Source organism: Engystomops pustulosus, chromosome 8 (genome assembly GCF_040894005.1).
Source record: "Engystomops pustulosus chromosome 8, aEngPut4.maternal, whole genome shotgun sequence".
In the NCBI taxonomy this organism is placed as follows: domain Eukaryota; kingdom Metazoa; phylum Chordata; class Amphibia; order Anura; family Leptodactylidae; genus Engystomops; species Engystomops pustulosus.
Window position 1 is genome coordinate 52999308 of NC_092418.1, and position 19062 is coordinate 53018369.

At 42.3% G+C, this 19062-nt stretch overlaps 1 protein-coding gene across 4 annotated transcripts in view; it reads left to right on the plus strand.

The window, feature by feature from the left end:
* LOC140075287 (UTP--glucose-1-phosphate uridylyltransferase-like) overlaps positions 1-19062 on the plus strand; it is a 289870-nt gene that overhangs the window by 243868 nt on the left and 26940 nt on the right. For 3 of the 4 annotated variants that reach the window (XM_072120957.1, XM_072120958.1, XM_072120956.1), the window contains one exon: positions 17838-17906. The exons of the other annotated variant lie outside the window; for it this stretch is intronic. In XM_072120957.1, coding sequence (XP_071977058.1) covers positions 17838-17906 — 69 coding nt within the window. The remainder of the gene's footprint in view (positions 1-17837; positions 17907-19062) is intronic. 4 annotated transcript variants of the gene reach the window in all.

The following is a 19062-nucleotide window of genomic DNA, read 5'->3' on the forward strand; positions in this document are numbered from 1 at the left end:
GGAGGCAGTATTATAGTAGGTATATTCTTGTACATAGGAGGCAGTAATATAGTAGTTATATTCCTGTATATAGGGGGCAGTATTATAGTAGTTATATTCTTGTACATAGGGGGCAGTATTATAGTAGTTATATTCTTGTACATAGGGGGCAGTATTATAGTAGTTATATTCTTGTACATAGGGAGCAGTATTATAGTAGTTATAGTCTTGTACATAGGGAGCAGTATTATAGTAGTTATATTCTTGTACATAGGGGGCAGTATTATAGTAGTTGGCTTGTATATGGGAGAAGGTATTGTAGTAGTTTTATTTTGTATATAGAAGACAGGATTGAATGTGTTTTTCTAGCATTATTCCTGAACATAGGAGGCAGTATTAATATATTCTTTCTTTGAATTGTACATGTATGGCACAGGGGAAAGGTATTTAAGGCTTATCGTGTTTTTGCATCATTTACTGATCCACAGGTCACATTCTTTGCGCATTAGATTCACTTACTAGCAAAAGATGTTCTTGTTTTGCATTAAGGCCATCTACCAACAATTTGTCTGTAGTAACCCCACCCACATTATCTGACCACACCCACTTGTTTTGACTCCGCCCATAAAATGGGGCCACTTTTATAGTTTTTTCCAGGGCCATTTTATATTCCCAGTCTGCCCCTGGGGGGGAGTGGGATGTTTTTACAGTTTTAGTCCTTTTACAACAGTATGTTTGTAAAGGTGTTGTAAAAAAACAAAAATCACAATAAAAAATGTTATTCCGTAAGAGTCAAACAATTTGCACATGCCTCCCAGTAAAAGGGTAGTCCCAGTGTCATGGGTGCCCCTGCGATCTATGTCTTGGATCGCTGGCACACCAGTACCCCTCTCCATGGCAGCGCCCCTTTCCGAGCTCACTCACCTCTCCACGTTCCTGCTCCCGTCCTGGATGGCCAGCGCACTTGCACTTGCTGATTTAAAGGGCCAGCGCGCAAGCACTCGCTGATTTAAAGGGCCAGCACGTCGGCACTCGCTGATTTAAAGGGCCAGCATGCCGGCACTCGCTGATTTATAAGTCCAGCGTGCCAGCACTCGCTGATTTAATGGGCCAGCATGCCAGCACGTCGCTGATTTAAAGGGCCAGCACACCATGACTGTCTGCCTGTTCCTGACCACAAGACTGCCTAGTGATCCTGTACCTCGACCCTGGCTGCTACCATGGACAAGTCGCGCCTGTGTAATCACCTGGTGGTACCCTGCTGCAGCAGGACCATCCTGCTTTGCGGCAGGCTCTGGTGAAGACTGGGTGCCACTTAGATTCCAGTCCCAGGTGTCTGCCTACATCATCATCCGCAGTGGTCCAGGGGGTTCACTACTCCAAATCCTGACACCCACCACATGCCCCGCAATAGATAGGCAGCCACAGCACATGCCCCCCAATAGATAGGCAGCCACATCACATGCCCCCCAGTAGATAGGCAGCCACGGCACATGCCCCCCAGTAGATAGGCAGCCACGGCACATGCCCCCCCAGTAGATAGGCAGCCACGGCACATGCTCCCCAGTAGATAGGCAGCCACGGCACATGCCCCTCAATAGATAGGCAGCCACGGCACATGCCCCCCAGTAGATAGGCAGCCACAGCACATGCCCCCCAGTAGATAGGCAGCCACAGCACATGCCCCTTAGTAGATAGGCAGCCACAGCACATGCCCCCCCCAGTAGATAGGCAGCCACAGTACATGACCCCAGTAGATAGGCAGCCACAGCACATGCCCCCAGTAGATAGGCAGCCACAGCACATGCCCCTTAGTAGATAGGCAGCCACAGCACATGCCCCCCAGTAGAAAGGCAGCCACAGCACATGCCCCTTAGTAGATAGGCAGCCACAGCACATGCCCCCCAGTAGAAAGGCAACCCACAGCACATGCCCCCCAGTAGATAGGCAGCCACAGCACATGCCCCCCAGTAGATAGGCAGCCACAGCACATGCCCCCCAGTAGATAGGCAGCCACAGCACATGCCCCCCAGTAGATAGACAGCCACAGCACATGCCCCCCAGTAGATAGGCAGCCACAGCACATGCCCCCCAGTAGATAGGTAGCCACAGCACATGCCCCCCAGTAGATAGGTAGCCACAGCACATGCCCCCCCAGTAGATAGGTAGCCACAGCACATGCCCCCCAGTAGATAGGTAGCCACAGTACATGCCCCTTAGTAGATAGGCAGCCACAGTACATGCTTCCCAGTAGATAGGTAGCCACAGCACATGCCCCTTAGTAGATAGGCAGCCACAGTACATGCTTCCCAGTAGATAGGCAGCCACAGCACATGCCCCCCAGTAGATAGGCAGCCACAGCACATGCCCCCCAGTAGATAGGCAGCCACAGCACATGCCCCCCAGTAGATAGGCAGCCACAGCACATGCCCCCCCGTAGATAGGCAGCCACAGCACATGACCCCCAGTATATAGATAGTCACAGCAAAAAAAAAATTCACTTGCCAGTGCTCCCTGCAGCCAGCTTCTCATCACTCCCATGCTCTTCTCTTTGACCCTGGCGTACAAAGGACGTAGGCAGCAGTAATTGCTGCCTGTGTCTAATGAGCACTCTAAGAGACGCAGCAGCCATCACTATTTATTAAAGATTTTTCCTCAGTTCGGCAATACTGTAATTCCAGAACTTCTTGTTCTTGAAGATCCCACAGAAAATGAAACTTAACATCGATATGCTTGGTTCTTGGGTTGACTCCATTTGACTTCCATTTGTGTAAGTGCAAGACATCCTTGATTGTCTTTGAAGACCTTTGTTGGATCCAACTGTTGCTGACCCAAGTCGACCAACACTTGTTGTAGCCATATAGCTTCTTGACTTGCATTCACTGCTGCAACATACTCTGTTTCTGTTGATGAAAGTGTTACACACAGCTGTTAGCCCAGCTGCTAGCCCAGCTTATAGCACCACCTGAAACGAGAAACAGATAGACACTGGTGGATTTTCTGTTGCTCGGGTATCCGGCCCAATCAGTATCAACATATCCTATTAGGTTACATTTGTTACTTGCTGGTAACTTCAGCCTAGAATGCAGGGTTCCCTTTAAGTAGTGTATTACTCTCTTTACGCTATTCCAATCTAGCTAACTTAAAAAATAAAGACAAAAAACAGAGACAACGGAGGGCGGCGCCTCGGGTGATATCGTAAGGCAATTAGTGAATGTAAAGAAAGTCCCAAATTGGGTGCTCACCATTAGCCACCTTGGCTAGTATGCATCAAGCCCTTTAACAGGGTAGCAAGGGAATGGACGCGGTCCCGGTCTGCTGCTCCTCTAGCCCAAAAACGAAGACGCCAATTCCAAGAAGCGGAGTCAGCGGTATACAATATATAAGGATGGGTTGGCTAGATTCTACGGGCGCTGACCACCGACTGAGAGTATCAGCGAATGTATCACTGGTTACAAATCCAAATAATTTATTGATAAAACCAGAATGGTAAAACAAAAGTACAGGAATGTATAGTATATCCTCCTAACGCGTTTCGGGTCGGACGACCCTTTCTCAAAGATAGGAATGCTGTAATGGTAAGTATACAGGTATTTAAACAGGAAATCACATGTCTAGGACAGCTGGACAATTAGTGACATCACTTACAGGTAACCAATCAATGGTGTACTGGTCATAATTAGCATATGTAAACAGGAAATCACATGTCTAGGACAGCTGGACAATTAGTGACATCACTTACAGGCAACCAATCAATGGTGTGCGGGTCATAATTAGCATATGTAAACAGGAAACAGGAAATCACATGTCTAAGACAGCTGGACAATTAGTGACATCACTTACATGCAACCAATCAATGTGTACTGGTCATAATTAGCATATGTAAACAGGAAATCACATGTCTAGGACAGCTGGACAATTAGTGACATCACTTACAGGCAACCAATCAATGGTGTGCGGGTCATAATTAGCATATGTAAACAGGAAACAGGAAATCACATGTCTAAGACAGCTGGACAATTAGTGACATCACTTATATGCAACCAATCAATGGTGTACTGGTCATAATTAGCATATGTAAACAGGAAATCACATGTCTAGGACAGCTGGACAATTAGTGACATCACTTACAGGCAACCAATCAATGGTATACTGGGCATAATTAGCATATGTAAACATCTCTACATGGGTACATAAACAGGCCTTATACCTACACGTATAAACAATCAAATCACATTATTGCTTTTACAGCATAGTATAGGGTTCCGGCGGTATGTGCAGATGTTTCAGTTTGGAAGGGCAGAAATAAAGATTTTGGTGCTTACCGCTCCTGTTACTGTTCTAGACCAAAGCTGGGAGACCTCCGCGCAGGACCGGAAGTAGATCATAGCGCAGGCAGCTCGATTAATTAGGGTAGGGACGCTGGGTAGGGACGCTGGTGTCCCGATCCTCCATCATTACATTCCTCCCGTCCTCTTTCCCAATAACCTTCTTTTCCCCCTTCTGAGAGAAATATTACACATACGCATATATGTATACCATCTCCACATAAACATTCTCATTTTCTGATTTTATATTTTCTGTATGTCAATTTATGGTGTAATTTATTATATGTATTTTATTCTATTTATTTAATTATTTATATATGTTTACAGGGATTTAATATGCAAAGTATTTGTGCACATATGCTTATATTATATTTTAATACACTTTTTATATCCTTTTTTATATATATAATCATACGATTTGATCCCTTGTCACCCTCATAGGCCATACCCCTATTTTATATATTATTATAAAAAAACAACATAATTATTGCCGTTCCCTACACATTATCATGTGCATCATCACCAGCACAACTGACATTCTTGTTCGCACAGGCGCACCAGTGACTATGGCCCTTGCTGCGGTGCACGCATGCGCCAACACCAATACGATCTGCCCGGGCGGGCGCCTACCCTAATTATATCGAGCTGCCTACGCTATGATCTACTTCCGGTCCTGCGCGGAGGTCTCCCAGCTTTGGTCTAGAACAGTAACAGGAGCGGTAAGCACCAAAATCTTTATTTCTGCCCTTCCAAACTGAAACATCTGCACATACCGCCGGAACCATATACTATGCTGTAAAAGCAATAATGTGATTTGATTGTTTATACGTGTAGGTATAAGGCCTGTTTATGTACCCATGTAGAGATGTTTACATATGCTAATTATGCCCAGTATACCATTGATTGGTTGCCTGTAAGTGATGTCACTAATTGTCCAGCTGTCCTAGACATGTGATTTCCTGTTTACATATGCTAATTATGACCAGTACACATTGATTGGTTGCATGTAAGTGATGTCACTAATTGTCCAGCTGTCTTAGACATGTGATTTCCTGTTTCCTGTTTACATATGCTAATTATGACCCGCACACCATTGATTGGTTGCCTGTAAGTGATGTCACTAATTGTCCAGCTGTCCTAGACATGTGATTTCCTGTTTACATATGCTAATTATGACCAGTACACATTGATTGGTTGCATGTAAGTGATGTCACTAATTGTCCAGCTGTCTTAGACATGTGATTTCCTGTTTCCTGTTTACATATGCTAATTATGACCCGCACACCATTGATTGGTTGCCTGTAAGTGATGTCACTAATTGTCCAGCTGTCCTAGACATGTGATTTCCTGTTTACATATGCTAATTATGACCAGTACACCATTGATTGGTTGCCTGTAAGTGATGTCACTAATTGTCCAGCTGTCCTAGACATGTGATTTCCTGTTTAAATACCTGTATACTTACCATTACAGCACTCCTATCTTTGAGAAAGGGTCGTCCGACCCGAAACGCGTTAGGAGGATATACTATACATTCCTGTACTTTTGTTTTACCATTCTGGTTTTATCAATAAATTATTTGGATTTGTAACCAGTGATACATTCGCTGATACTCTCAGTCGGTGGTCAGCGCCCGTAGAATCTAGCCAACCCATCCTTATATAATCTAGCTAACTTGGCATTGAGGTTTTTCTGCATAAAATTCCTACAGGCGGTTGCAATATCTGGTCTTTTAGCAGTGGCAATGTACAGCAATTTTCCTATGGCTCTTCTAAATTGGTTATCATTTGGTAGCAATTTGTTTTGATTGTTCATTTCTTTAAGGTGGTTGGTATCCAAAAGTCTCAATTATTTCCTGAATTTTGTGCTGCTGGTTCAGAAGAAAACTTCCGTCTTCTTCCCTCTCGATCTGAATGCCGAGGTAGTTGCTTATGTTTCCAAGATCCTTGGTCTCAAAGTTCCGATTCAAGGTTTATAATATTCCTCTTTCACCCCCTTCTCACTCAAAACAGACCAAAAGATCATCTACATAAATGAGCACAAAGATTCATCTGTCTGTCAGTCTCCTTGTGTACAGGCAGGGGTCTGCCTTACTCCGCTGAAAGTCCTCACTGGTAAAGACCTCATTTAATTTCACATTCCACGCCATGGCTTCCTGTTTTAGACCATATATACTTTTCTGAAGTTTGCATACTAGGTCTGGTCTTTATCCGTCTTTGAATCCTGGTGGTTGTGCCATGTAAATGTCTTCAGTTAACTCACCATGTAAAAAGGCAGTTTTTACATCAAAATGTTTCACCTGCATTTTATTGTTAGCTGCTACCGAGAGTAAAGATTGTAGCGTATTTAACCACTGAAGCAAATGTCTCGTCGTGGTCTTCTTGTTAGGATCAGTGGATCCTCTGGACCACCGCGGGAGATGTAACTAGCCAACACCCGGAACCGGAGCCCAGCGGCACCTGGTATTCACCAGAGCCCGCCGCAAAGCGGGTTGGACTTGCTGCAGCAGGATACCACTAGGTCGTTCCCAGGTGTGACTAGCCCACGGTGGCAGCCGAGGTCTAGGTACCTTAGCGGATGACAAACTCGTAGTCAGGTCCAGGCACAGGGTCAGGGCAGGCGGCAGAGATGCAACGTCAGGTTCAAGTCCGGGGTCAGCAACAGGAGGTCCAGGCAGGTGGGAACGGGAACACAGGCACACAGCAACAGGGAGGAACACAGGTAACACGGCAACACAGGACTCAGGAACGGGAACACACAGGAATACACTGGAACGCAGGAATACGCAGGAACACAGGAATACTCGCTTGGAAGCTTTCTCTAAGGCTAAGAGGCACAAAGATCTGGCAGGGAATGATGGGAAACAAAGGGTTATATACAAGACAGGAAATGACCAGTACTAATCACCTGTTCGCTGGCCCTTTAAATCTTGAGACAGTGCCGCGCGCGAGACCTAGTCCGGACGGGAGTGGGAGCCAGGAGAGGTGAGTGCACAGGAGCGGGACCGGGGCAGCGGAGAGAGGCACGGGTGCACCCGCGATCCGCTATATGGATCGCGGGGGTGCCCGCAACGGAGGCACGGGTGCACCCGCGATCCATGGTATGGATCGCGGGGGTGCCCGTGACACTTCTCCATACTTTTGTGAGTATCCCTTGGTGACTAGTCTTGCTTTATATCATTCAAGGGTGCCATCTGCATTGTATTTAACTTTAAAGGTCCACATACAGCCAAAAGCTTTTCTTCCTGTTGGCAGTTCTGTCAGCGCCCACGTTTTAGTCTCGTGCAAAGATTTTATTTCTTCTTTTGCTGCCTTTATCCATTTACTGGCTTCCCTGTCCGGAATCTGTGACATTTCTTCCAAGGATGCAGGTTAATGAACGCTAACTGTTTTCTCTAGTTGAATTCCTTGGTTCTGTTCTGAAGTTTGGTGCGTTCCTCTTCTGGGATATACATGAATGCTTTGCAACCAAACACTCTTATGTGTTATAAAACAAGATTTTGGAAACTAAAGATCAGGCTAGTTGTTCAGAAATGACGGCGCAATGAGAGAAGGGAAGGAATGGGAGTCCAGTATTCCTTATAGTCACAAATTGTCTAAGAAGCTTTTCCCTCTGCATCAACGTCTTTCAGGTATTCAATGTAGATGTGGGACAGTACTTTAAATCTGGTAAGCGATGTAATAACAAGGTAAGATCATCAGGTTCTCCATGTGTCACTGGCTCTGCGATGTTCACGTGGATCCCATGTTTTCACTTGCGGTATGCAGCAGGCGGCTGTGTGAGTTACTATTTCCTCCAGATGGAAACTCGATCGCAGCCCTTTTGGTTCCACTTTACTCCGTAGTGGTCCGTATAGGAAAGAAAGGGATACGGAAAAAATAGTGCAGCAGAGCTTCTATTTAGTGAAGAAAATGTTTTAATATTATACTCACAAAAGTAGATTAAAAAACAGGCCTTAAAAATAGATTGTGGTGCACGTTCGGCGTCAATACCCGACTCGAGTTTCGCCAGTAGCGGCTTCTTCCGGGGTGGCCGTCGTGCACAAGTTAGGATTTTTTTATAGTTACCTATACCACACCCTTCCTTAAAGGGGAAGAGACATATATTACTATATACTCTGTGTGGTTACCTATACCACACCCTTCCTTAAAGGGGAAGAGACATATATTACTATATACTCTGTGTAAACCATTTTCGGAATTTCTATACCATTATGTGTAAAGTGTCAAATGCAAAATATATACCAGACCCTCCTCTTATGTGTTGTACCTTTGGCTTCTCACCGTGCCACAGTTCATATGGGGTTTTCTCCACTGTCCTAGAGAAAAGTCTGTTCTGTAAATAAGTAGCTGTTACTGCAGCTTCACCCCAATATTTCTCATGTAGTCCAGAATCTGTTAGCATACACCTGATAATTTCAGTCAGTGTTCTGTTCTTCCTTTCAACTACCCCATTTTGCTCTGGTGTATAGGGTACTGTCTTTTGGTGCTCTATTCCGTGTTGATTTAGATAGGTCTCATTCTTGTGTCCAGTAAATACACCTACATTATCACTCTACAGTATCAGAGGTTTCCTTTGAAACTTGTTGCTTGTCTTTGTTGTGTAGACCTGTAACTTATCCAAAACGTCACTTTTGTTTTTCATTAGGTAAATAACTGTGTATCTTGAATAGTCATCTATGAAGGTCACTATATACCTGTTTCCAGCAGGAGTGCTTAGTCTCATTGGACCACACACATCGCTGTGTATAATGTCAAGGGGCCTTGAGGCTCTGCTCTCACTTGCTTTTGGAAGTGTTGCCCTTGTAGCTTTGGATTTAATGCAACATTCACACCTAATGATGTTTGAGCAACTGGACAACACAAGATCCTTTGTCAGGTTACTTTTCCGTAGTTACTGTATGCTGTTAGAATGTCTGTGGCCTAATCGTCTGTGTCATATGTGAATACTGTCATTGTGTCCATGAGGGCATAGTCCGCCATGCTGAGGTTATACAAGTGCTCATTTATTTTGGCATTGGCTACTACCTTCTTTCCATGTAGGATAGCACACTCATCACCTTGGAATTTGACAGTAAGTCCTTTAGCTGTCAAACGTTTCACCGATAACAGTCCACCTTCCAGACTGGGAACATAGAGTACGTCCTGCATTGGTATGGCTGAACTGCCTCCATTTTTATTTGGGCACACTAAGATTTCATGTCCAGTTCCTTCTGCATTAATGCTGCTTCCATCTGCAAGATAGATCATTTCCCTTTTAGTTGTGTATAGCTCTTTGAAGAAGTTCCTATTGCTTGTCGTGTGACTTGTTGCACCTGAATCAATGCACCAAGTTTGCAATTTTTGTTCATCTGTTACTTTGAATGTACCATTCCAGTTATTAACATGTGGTTGGGATGTAGTAGCTTTTGTTTAGTCCTTTTGGAATTTGTTTTTGTTGTTCTGCCTTCCATATTTTGGAGTCTTTCTTTAAGTGTCCCTGCTTGTGGCATCTGAAACACGCCCTGGTTTCCTTTTTCTGAAAACGTGTAGCTTTAAGGGCTGCTCCAGTATCAGTGTCTGTGGATTCATGCACAAGTTCCTTTCTTCTCTGAAATTCATCTATCAGCCAAGTCTACAAATTCTAGGGTCAGGTCTGCCTCAGGTCTGGTCTCCAGAGCATTGATCAGTGCGCTGCATGAGTCAGGTAAACTGCATAACAATATGGCTGCAACATGACTGTCTTTCATGTCTTCACCCACTGTCCTCAGCTGTGTAACCACTTCCAGCATTGCATTTATATGCTCTTGCATGTCTTTTTCCTTGTTAAGTCTCATTCTGTATAATTTATTGAGCAGAAATAACTTGCTGTTTAAACTGGATCTTTCATGCATCTTTTGTAATGCATCCCACATTCCCGTTGCTGTATTCTCATGTCTTATATGAATCAGCTGGTCATCCTCCACTAACAGACTTATGGTGCTCCTGCCAGGAGCTCAGAGACTCCCCCTGATCACATCCTGTCAGCACATGGTGAGCAGAGGGAGAGGCTGCAAACTAAAAGTTACAAGGAGATAAGTGACCCAGTGGAAGGGGAAGGCAGGCTGAGGCACATGTCTGTGAGATGTAGCAGTGCTCACAGTGTAACATTGTAATGGTCTCTCAGTCTGTTTCTATCAGCCTCTGTGTAATCATCTCATACATCTGTGATGATCGCTCTCATCTCCCCTTCTATGTGTCAGTGTTTTAATACAATGTCAGAAGCCAGATGAAAGTGCATATATACCCTGTACCCTGTAACCACATTGTCACTCCACAGAACTAGATGGATAATACAGTAATGTGTCTGCTTAGTGAGGCCCCGCCTATACCCTGGGAATTTACACTGAGCAGAATGGAGAGTGATGGAGATAAAACAGCAATAAAACTGAATAAATTGTAAAGTAAGGGGTTAAAATTATATTTATTGTGATCTTTATTTAAAATGATTTTAAATTAAGCTGTCCTTGAGAAAAATGTATCAAAGAAAAACCTTAAATAAAAAAAAATATATGCAAACATCTACACACCAGAATGTATCTGAGACTGTCTTGTTTACAGTCAATCACATTCATAACTAGGTGGTAATGTATACAAAGCATAACAGATCCCCACTGATATTTGTCTCATACCAGGAACAAATTTATTTAATTTAAAAGGCTTCTCCTTAAAAATACCGAAATTTATTAAGTCCTCTAGTAAATGCCTACAAGGAAAATGTTAAAGTTAAATTTTAGATGATTCTCATGCTTATTTTTAAACTAAAATATTTATGCAAATTCACTATAGTCTGCACTTTTGGTACTGCATTATTTATCTCTAAAATACCACAAAATGGTACCAAATACTATTAAAAAAACTAATGCTTTAATCAAGAAAAAAAAAAACAGCTTCATTAAAAAAAAAAAAAAAAGTGAAAAAAATAAATCCAACATTCCTGAGTATCAGGAGCTTAAAGAAAATGAGCCGCCACAGTTAACACAAAACATTTAACAGAACACAGACAGACGAACATAAAACAATGATAAAGTCAACAGTATGCATCTTAAAGGGGTTATCCGGGTTTAAAAAAATTTTTATGGCCGGGCTGGGGAGGGCTAGTTAAACATAATAAAAATGGACTTACCTCCTCCAGCGCCGCTGATATCCGGCGCCGCGGTCACTTCGATCCGTGCCCCTGTAAACAAACAGGGGCACGAAAGCCGCGCACAGGGAGCTTCCGGTCCGCGTTGTGGACGGCTCCTCCCATCCGTCCCTATCTCTCAGCGTTGTAAGCGCTGGGAGATGGTGCGCATGGAAGCTTCCGGCCGGCCGGAAGCTCCCTGTGCGACCTTGTACTGAAACCGGCGCACGGAGAAGACGGGCCGCGGCGCGGGACATCGGCAGCACCGGAGGAGGTAAGTACATGTTTATTATGTTTAAATAGCCCTCCCCAGCCCGGCCATAAAAAATTTTTTAAACCCGGATAACCCCTTTAAGGTGGGACACCAGACAATTTCCACTCCATTTTCTGTGACTCATGTAAGTAAGGTCATCAATGGGACAAGATAAAGAATAAAGGCATAGAAAAAAAAAGACAAAAAAAATAACAAAATATTACATACATGACCCACACATTACAATGGATGTTATCTCATTTTTTTAATTGTTTAGAAACAATTAACCCTCATAAATTTACCCTCATGAGCTTATTGTACCACATGGTTTTAGTTGTCTGTACATAAAACATAAATCATTATCCATAATACAAATAATATCGTTTACCTATTACCTTATACTATTTTTGATGACAAAATGTAACTATTAATGTCCAAATTTCCTCCACAAACAAACATCCTTGTTGCCTAAAAACAAAAACACAATGACAGTTATCAATACTTAAACATATTTGCAAAACATGAGATCAAAGAACAGAACCTGTAAAAACAAAACACAAGTGTTAGTTTCTTTGTCCTGGTCCTGCTCCTGGTTCACATGACAAACTACAGTATTTTTCGGACTATAAGGCGCACCGGAGTATAAGGCACACCCAGGACCAGTTCTGCACAAAGTGGGGCCCTGGGCAAACTAAAAGTGGGGCCCCAAAATAAAACTATTTTATGACCAGTCACAGTGAGTTAGAGGCTCCCTTTAGTATGGTAAAACAAACTAAAATATGGGAGAATTTAATAGGAGATAGATGATAGGGAGCACGGTGGCTCAGTGGTTAGCACTACAGCCTTGCAGCGCTGGTCAACATCTGCAAAAAATTACTGGTAGGTTGAATAGATTGTGAGCCCCATGGGGTCATGGACTAATCTGGCAAGCTCTGTGCAGCGCTGCAATATCTGTGTGCGCTATATAAATAAAAGAATTATTAATTATAATTATTATGACATAAGATAAATATGAAATATGATAGAGATTTCTGGATGCAGAACTATAAAGTAGATGATATATACAGTAGGTGGATACGAGAGATAAATACAGTAAAAGAGTAATAGATTGGAAAATAGATAGAGAAAAAGCGAGATATATAAAAGGTCAGATTATAGGATATAGATAAGTAGACAGATAGATATATAGACAGGAGATAAATGATAAGCATCTTCACCTGGGAATTTAACCAAGGGGTATTAACCCTTTCACCAACCCGCCAGCTGTATACTACTAGGGGCAAGCTGTATACTACTGGGGGCAGGCTGTATACTACTGGGGGCAAGCTGTATACTACTGGGGGCAAGCTGTATACTACTGGGGGCAGGCTGTATACTACTGGGGGCAGGCTGTATACTACTGGGGGCAAGCTGTATACTACTGGGGGCAGGCTGTATACTACTGGGGGCAGGCTGTATACTACTGGGGGCAGGCTGTATACTACTGAGGGCAGGCTGGGCTGGCTGTATACTACTGGGGGCAGGCTGGGCTGGCTGTATACTGCTGGGGGCAAGCTGGGCTGGCTGTATACTGCTGGGGGCAAGCTGGGCTGGCTGTATACTATAGGGGGCTGTTTGGCTATATACTGTGGTGGTCTGTGACCAATGCATTTCCCACCCTCGGCTTATACTCGAGTCAATAGGTTTTCCCGGTTTTTGGGAAAAATTAGGGGTCTCGGCTTATACTCGGGTCGGCTTATACTCGAGTATATACGGTATATAGAGAAAATATACTTCCCTAAACCAGCAAGATGTGAGGAGATCATACAGACCCCACATGTTTATATTCACCAAAATATGCAACAAAGGGGAACATTAAATCCACAGGGGACACCAAACTATGTGAGCGTCACACAGATCTATCATTGTGCGCTCCCTTACATAATGGTAACCCAAATAAATAATTATATATCCATAGCTAATGAGATAACAAGATGTACGCCATTGTATTATCCACACAATAACAGAATCCTCCACGCTTCATAAGAATGAGAGTGAGAACATCATAACATAGGTGTAAATAATGGAGGATGGTGGGAAATAAAAACTTTATTCCACAACATGTGTGTGTTTTTGGTGTTACATATAACTTTATGGACGTGTTCTGGGTCGCCTTGTTAATATGTAGTGACATTAGGCGAAGAGGATCGAATGTTCATTGTATCAGTCAAACTATCACGAAATGAAAGGCAATAAAAGAGAGAAAGTGTGTTCTTAAGTCATTCTGCATAGAGAAGGGCTAAAAACATGAACATTAGTTGATATTATTCCTTATCAGAATGTAGTAACATATAAAGTAAATATTTCCATTATCTGTGAGCTGCAGCAGCTCCTGTGTGCAGCAAATTCTCCCTGTAGCCTGATGGACGGAGGGGGGGGGGGGGGGGGGTTCACACTTCAGGGGGCTGTATCTCAGGCTCTATGACACATAGAACCTCACTTCTTTTTTCCTATGAAAGAAAAGAGTCTCCTCTTTTATATGAATCTAAATCTGTTAAACTGCTGTTGGGAGATATATACACTCACCGGCCACTTTATTAGGTACACCTGTCCAACTGCTCGTTAACACTTAATTTCTAATCAGCCAATCACATGGCAGCAACTCAGTGCATTTAGGCATGTAGACATGGTCAAGACAATCTCCTGCAGTTCAAACCGAGTATCAGTATGGGGAAGAAAGGTGATTTGAGTGCCTTTGAACGTGGCATGGTTGTTGGTGCCTGAAGGGCTGGTCTGAGTATTTCAGAAACTACTGAGATTTTCATGCACAACCATCTCTAGGGTTTACAGAGAATGGTCTGAAAAAGAAAAAAACATCCAGTGAGCGGCAGTTCTGTGGGCGGAAATGCCTTGTTGATGCCAGAGGTCAGAGGAGAATGGGCAGACTGGTTCGAGCTGAAAGGCAACAGTGACTCAAATCGCCACCAGTTACAACCAAGGTAGGCAGAAGAGCATCTCTGAACGCACAGTACGTCGAACTTTGAGGCAGATGGGCTACAGCAGCAGAAGACCACACGGGGTGTCACTCCTTTCAGCTAAGAACAGGAAACTGATGCACAAGCTCATCGAAATTGGACAGTAGAAGATTGGAAAAACGTTGTCTGGTCTGATGAGTCTCGATTTCTGCTGCGACATTCGGATGATAGGGTCAGAATTTGGCGTCAACAACATGAAAGCATGGATCCATCCTGCCTTGTATCAACAGTTCAGGCTGGTGGTGGTGGTGGTGTCATGGTGTGGGGAATATTTTCTTGGCACTCTTTTGGGCCCCCTGGTACCAATTGAGCATCATTGCAACGCCACAGCCTACCTGAGTATTGGTGGTGACCATGTCCATCCCTTTATGACCACAATGTACCCAACATCTGATGGCTACTTTCAGCAGGATAATGCGCCATGTCATAAAGCTGGAATCATCTCAGACTGGTTTCTTGAACATGACAATGAGTTCACTGTACTCAAATGGCCTCCACAGTCACCAGATCTCAATTCAATAGAGCATCTTTGGGATCCGGTGGAACGGGAGATTCGCATCATGGATGTGCAGCCGACAAATCTGCGGCAACTATGTGATGCCATCATGTCAATATGGACCAAAATCTCTGAGGAATGCTTCCAGCACCTTGTTGAATCTATGCCATGAAGAATTGAGGCAGTTCTGAAGGCAAAAGGAGGTCCAACTCGTTACTAGCATGGTGTACCTAATAAAGTGGCCGATGAGTGTACAAATGTCACCTGATATTCTCACTTTAAACCTGAATATCTCTGGATCCATGGCACCTAGAAACATAATTCAAGATTCATTTGAAAGAATAGATTCTCCCCTTTCAGGGGGCCCTGGGCAAGTGCCCACTTTGCCTACCCATAGCGCCGGCCCTGGGCGCACCATCAATAAATGCCTGCTAAAATGTCTAGGTTCATATATATGGCACACTGGACTATAAGGAGCACCTGATTATAAGGATGTATGACCAGCAGGTGGCAGACCTGTGCACAGTTCAAGGCAGCTGTTGTCTGTCAGTACGGTTCATATATAAGGTGCACTGGACTATAAGGCGCACCTTTGATTTCTGAGAAAATCAAAGGATTTTTTGTGCGCCTTATAGTCCGAAAAATACGGTACCTCCAAAAAAAGTAAGACAAACATAATTTGAAACCAAGAAATTAACACCATTAACACAATTCCAAGTCCTTTCATCCACAATGTCTGTTGGTAAATCTGCACATTAAGAAGCCATGTATCTGTACCGTGCAGTGTTCATTAGCAAGGGCAGGGCAATCTGTGACTAGCTCTAAAATAGCCAGAATGGTAGCCGAGACTAGGTATCCTTATTACATAAGTTATATTGCTTCACCACAGCTTCAAATTTATTGGATACATTATTGATGACTCATTTGTATCCCATTCTCCAATAACCTGACACAGATGTAGTCTATCCTGGATGGTGAGTGTTGGGGACTTATCTCTTGTTATTAGATTGCCTTCACCCCCAGGTGTAACAATGCAGATATCAGCTTCTTTCTTGCATGTGTGGTGTTGCAATTGGAGGGACTGAATCTGCTCTTCTTGTTTACACAGTTTGGCCATTGTTTAAGACAACTGACCCTCTAGTGAGGTAATTAACATGTCCCTCTGATGTATCTCCCTTACTAAGGAATGTATACGAGTTTCAGTAGATACAGAACCCAATCTACACTCATCGAGCTGCTTATCCAACTTTTGATTCCTTAAAGACAACTCATCCACCTTTGCTTGTAAATTGTCCAGCTCACTTGTTGAGTCACTGATTCTGTCTATATTTTCCTTAAACTGGAGACTTTGTTTTTGCCAATTTACTTCTTTTACTTCAGCCAATTCTTTCATCTTAATTAACATCATAATTTCATTGCCCAACCTTTCTTCCCTCTCTTACTTAGCAATTATGGGCCTTACATTGCATCAGTAGCTCCTTAAATTGTTTCTCTAGGGAACCATCTGCACATGAATGGTAGATAGCAGAGGCATCCATCTCTGTATCCACAATACACACTGACAAACATGCAAATGACAAACTGAACAAACACAGTTTGTGTAGTAAAATTACTACACTAATATTCCCCAAAGGCTACTTTACACACTGTTTACACATTTATATTCATTCAAATCTGTAAAATGGACAGCTATATCCAGGAACACAACTTTTTTGCCACAACTTTACCTCTGTACACTAAAACACAGCCGCTCACACTTAATGTTAACCTACAATTTCAACAGGTGACTTCCTATACATTCACACAAAACAACCTGGCTTATCAAAGATAGCAATATAATATGAAAATAAGTTACTTACTGGGATTTTCTTTGTACCTAAGATCATAGATTGAAATAGCGCAGATTTGTTGAAGTGGATTCTCTGTAGAATTTAAATTACAAGTCCAGACTGGGGTGCCAAATGTAAAATCTGCTTGGTTTTGAAGTGTCAGTTAATATTAAATTAACAAAAATATTCAATGGATCTTTATAGGGGATAAATTAAGGGTACAAATACAGGGAAATATACATAGAGGGTAAACTAACTAAGGGACAAAGAGAGAGAGTAGGGTGGGAAGTGCTCTTACTAAAGATCTGTATACAATCTTATTTAGATACACACATAGCTCATACACATTGCCCATCCCCATACCACCTATACTATTGTCTTTGCCAATCCGATGATGATGTAGTCAATAGATGGCATCCTTGCCTCCATATCTTCTTATCACACAAGCAGGACAAGTAATTTGAGTCTTTTCTTCCACCGAGATCTAGGAGAACTGTCCAAGTTATAAGATGCAGACTGTTTATACAATACATTTATGGCCTATTCTTCTTCTGTCCACAAAGACCCTTACAATGTCTAATGTCATGTTACACATTCCAACACAGCTCTTAAAAATTTCAGAGTTCTTGATGCTTAATTATAAAAAATAATTACTAGTAATTTAGTTAGGACACTAAACATAGTGTTCTTAGAAATAATTCTCCCAGAATGCACAGTGACAGTAATTTTGTTATAAAGATTTCTCAAATGTTTGATTTCTTTTGTTTTGTATTAATGTATGTACTTTTTTTTTTTTAGTGTCCGTGCTTCTATTTGTTTTCTAAACACACCCTGCCTTATATAAAGGAGTTTCTGAATGAGAAAAAGGTGAGGTTTATGTTACTGCTAACAGAGTTTGTTCAGTACGTTATATATAAATCTGATCATTTAACAGAGAAATGCAGAAAATAGAAACTAATTAAATATAGTTGAACCCAAAATGGAAAAGCCATTCAGTGGGTATGGAAAATATTCACACCCCTTTAAATTGTTCAGTCTTTGTTTTACTCCGGCCAATTGGTAAGATCAAAAAAGATATTTTTTGCTCTTAATATACACTCTTCTCCTACAATTGCTTAGTTTTGGCTTTGATCTTATATAGACAATAAACTAATTGAAATTGATTGGAATTAAGCTGGACTGCAATGAAGGAGTAGAACCATCTCAAGGAGGATCAGAAGGGAATTGACAGCATGCGAGTTAAATATGAATGTCACAGCAAAAGGTCTGAATATTTAATGTGATATTTCAGTTTTTCTTGTTTAATCAATTAGCAAAAATATGCAGATTGTACATTAATGAGCAAAAAAAGAACACTTTTGACCTTACCAATTGGCTGCAATGAAACAGAGTGAAAAATTTAAAGGGGTCTGAATACTTTCCGTACCCTCTATATTTATAGAAGATCCTACAATAGGTTATTGATGCTTTGTTGAAATTTTGCTCTTGCCGCTGAAGCTTTCACCTTCCTTGTTAGGGTTTTTCAAATTTATTTTTAAATCTGATATGTATCACTTTATGTGGTAATGACTTTGGAATGCTATAACATTCCCATGTGATTTTGCTTGCTTTTGTGACACATGATACTTCGTGTTAGTTGGGTAATTTTGTTTTAGATTTATTTATGCAAAAATTGAAATTTGGCAACAATGTTGACTTTTTTAGATGGATAGTTATAACCACCAAAGAACAAATTATATTTACTGTATTTCTGCTCTATTTTGGAATCTATTTTAAAATACTTTTGTATGCAAACAAGTTTTCCAAGGTGGGAAATGGAACAGAGTGGAGCACATTTACTTACGTGGGAGGAGTTCACCGAAAGTGGATTGTCCTACGAGAATGCACTGTGCTGCGACTCACCAAGATCGTACGCCCGATATCGTGCATGTGTCACTTCCACTTTCGGTTCCAACGGAGTTCACCTTCTTCTTCATGGTGTATTTAAGTGCTTTAACTTGCAACACAATTTGATTGTTAAATC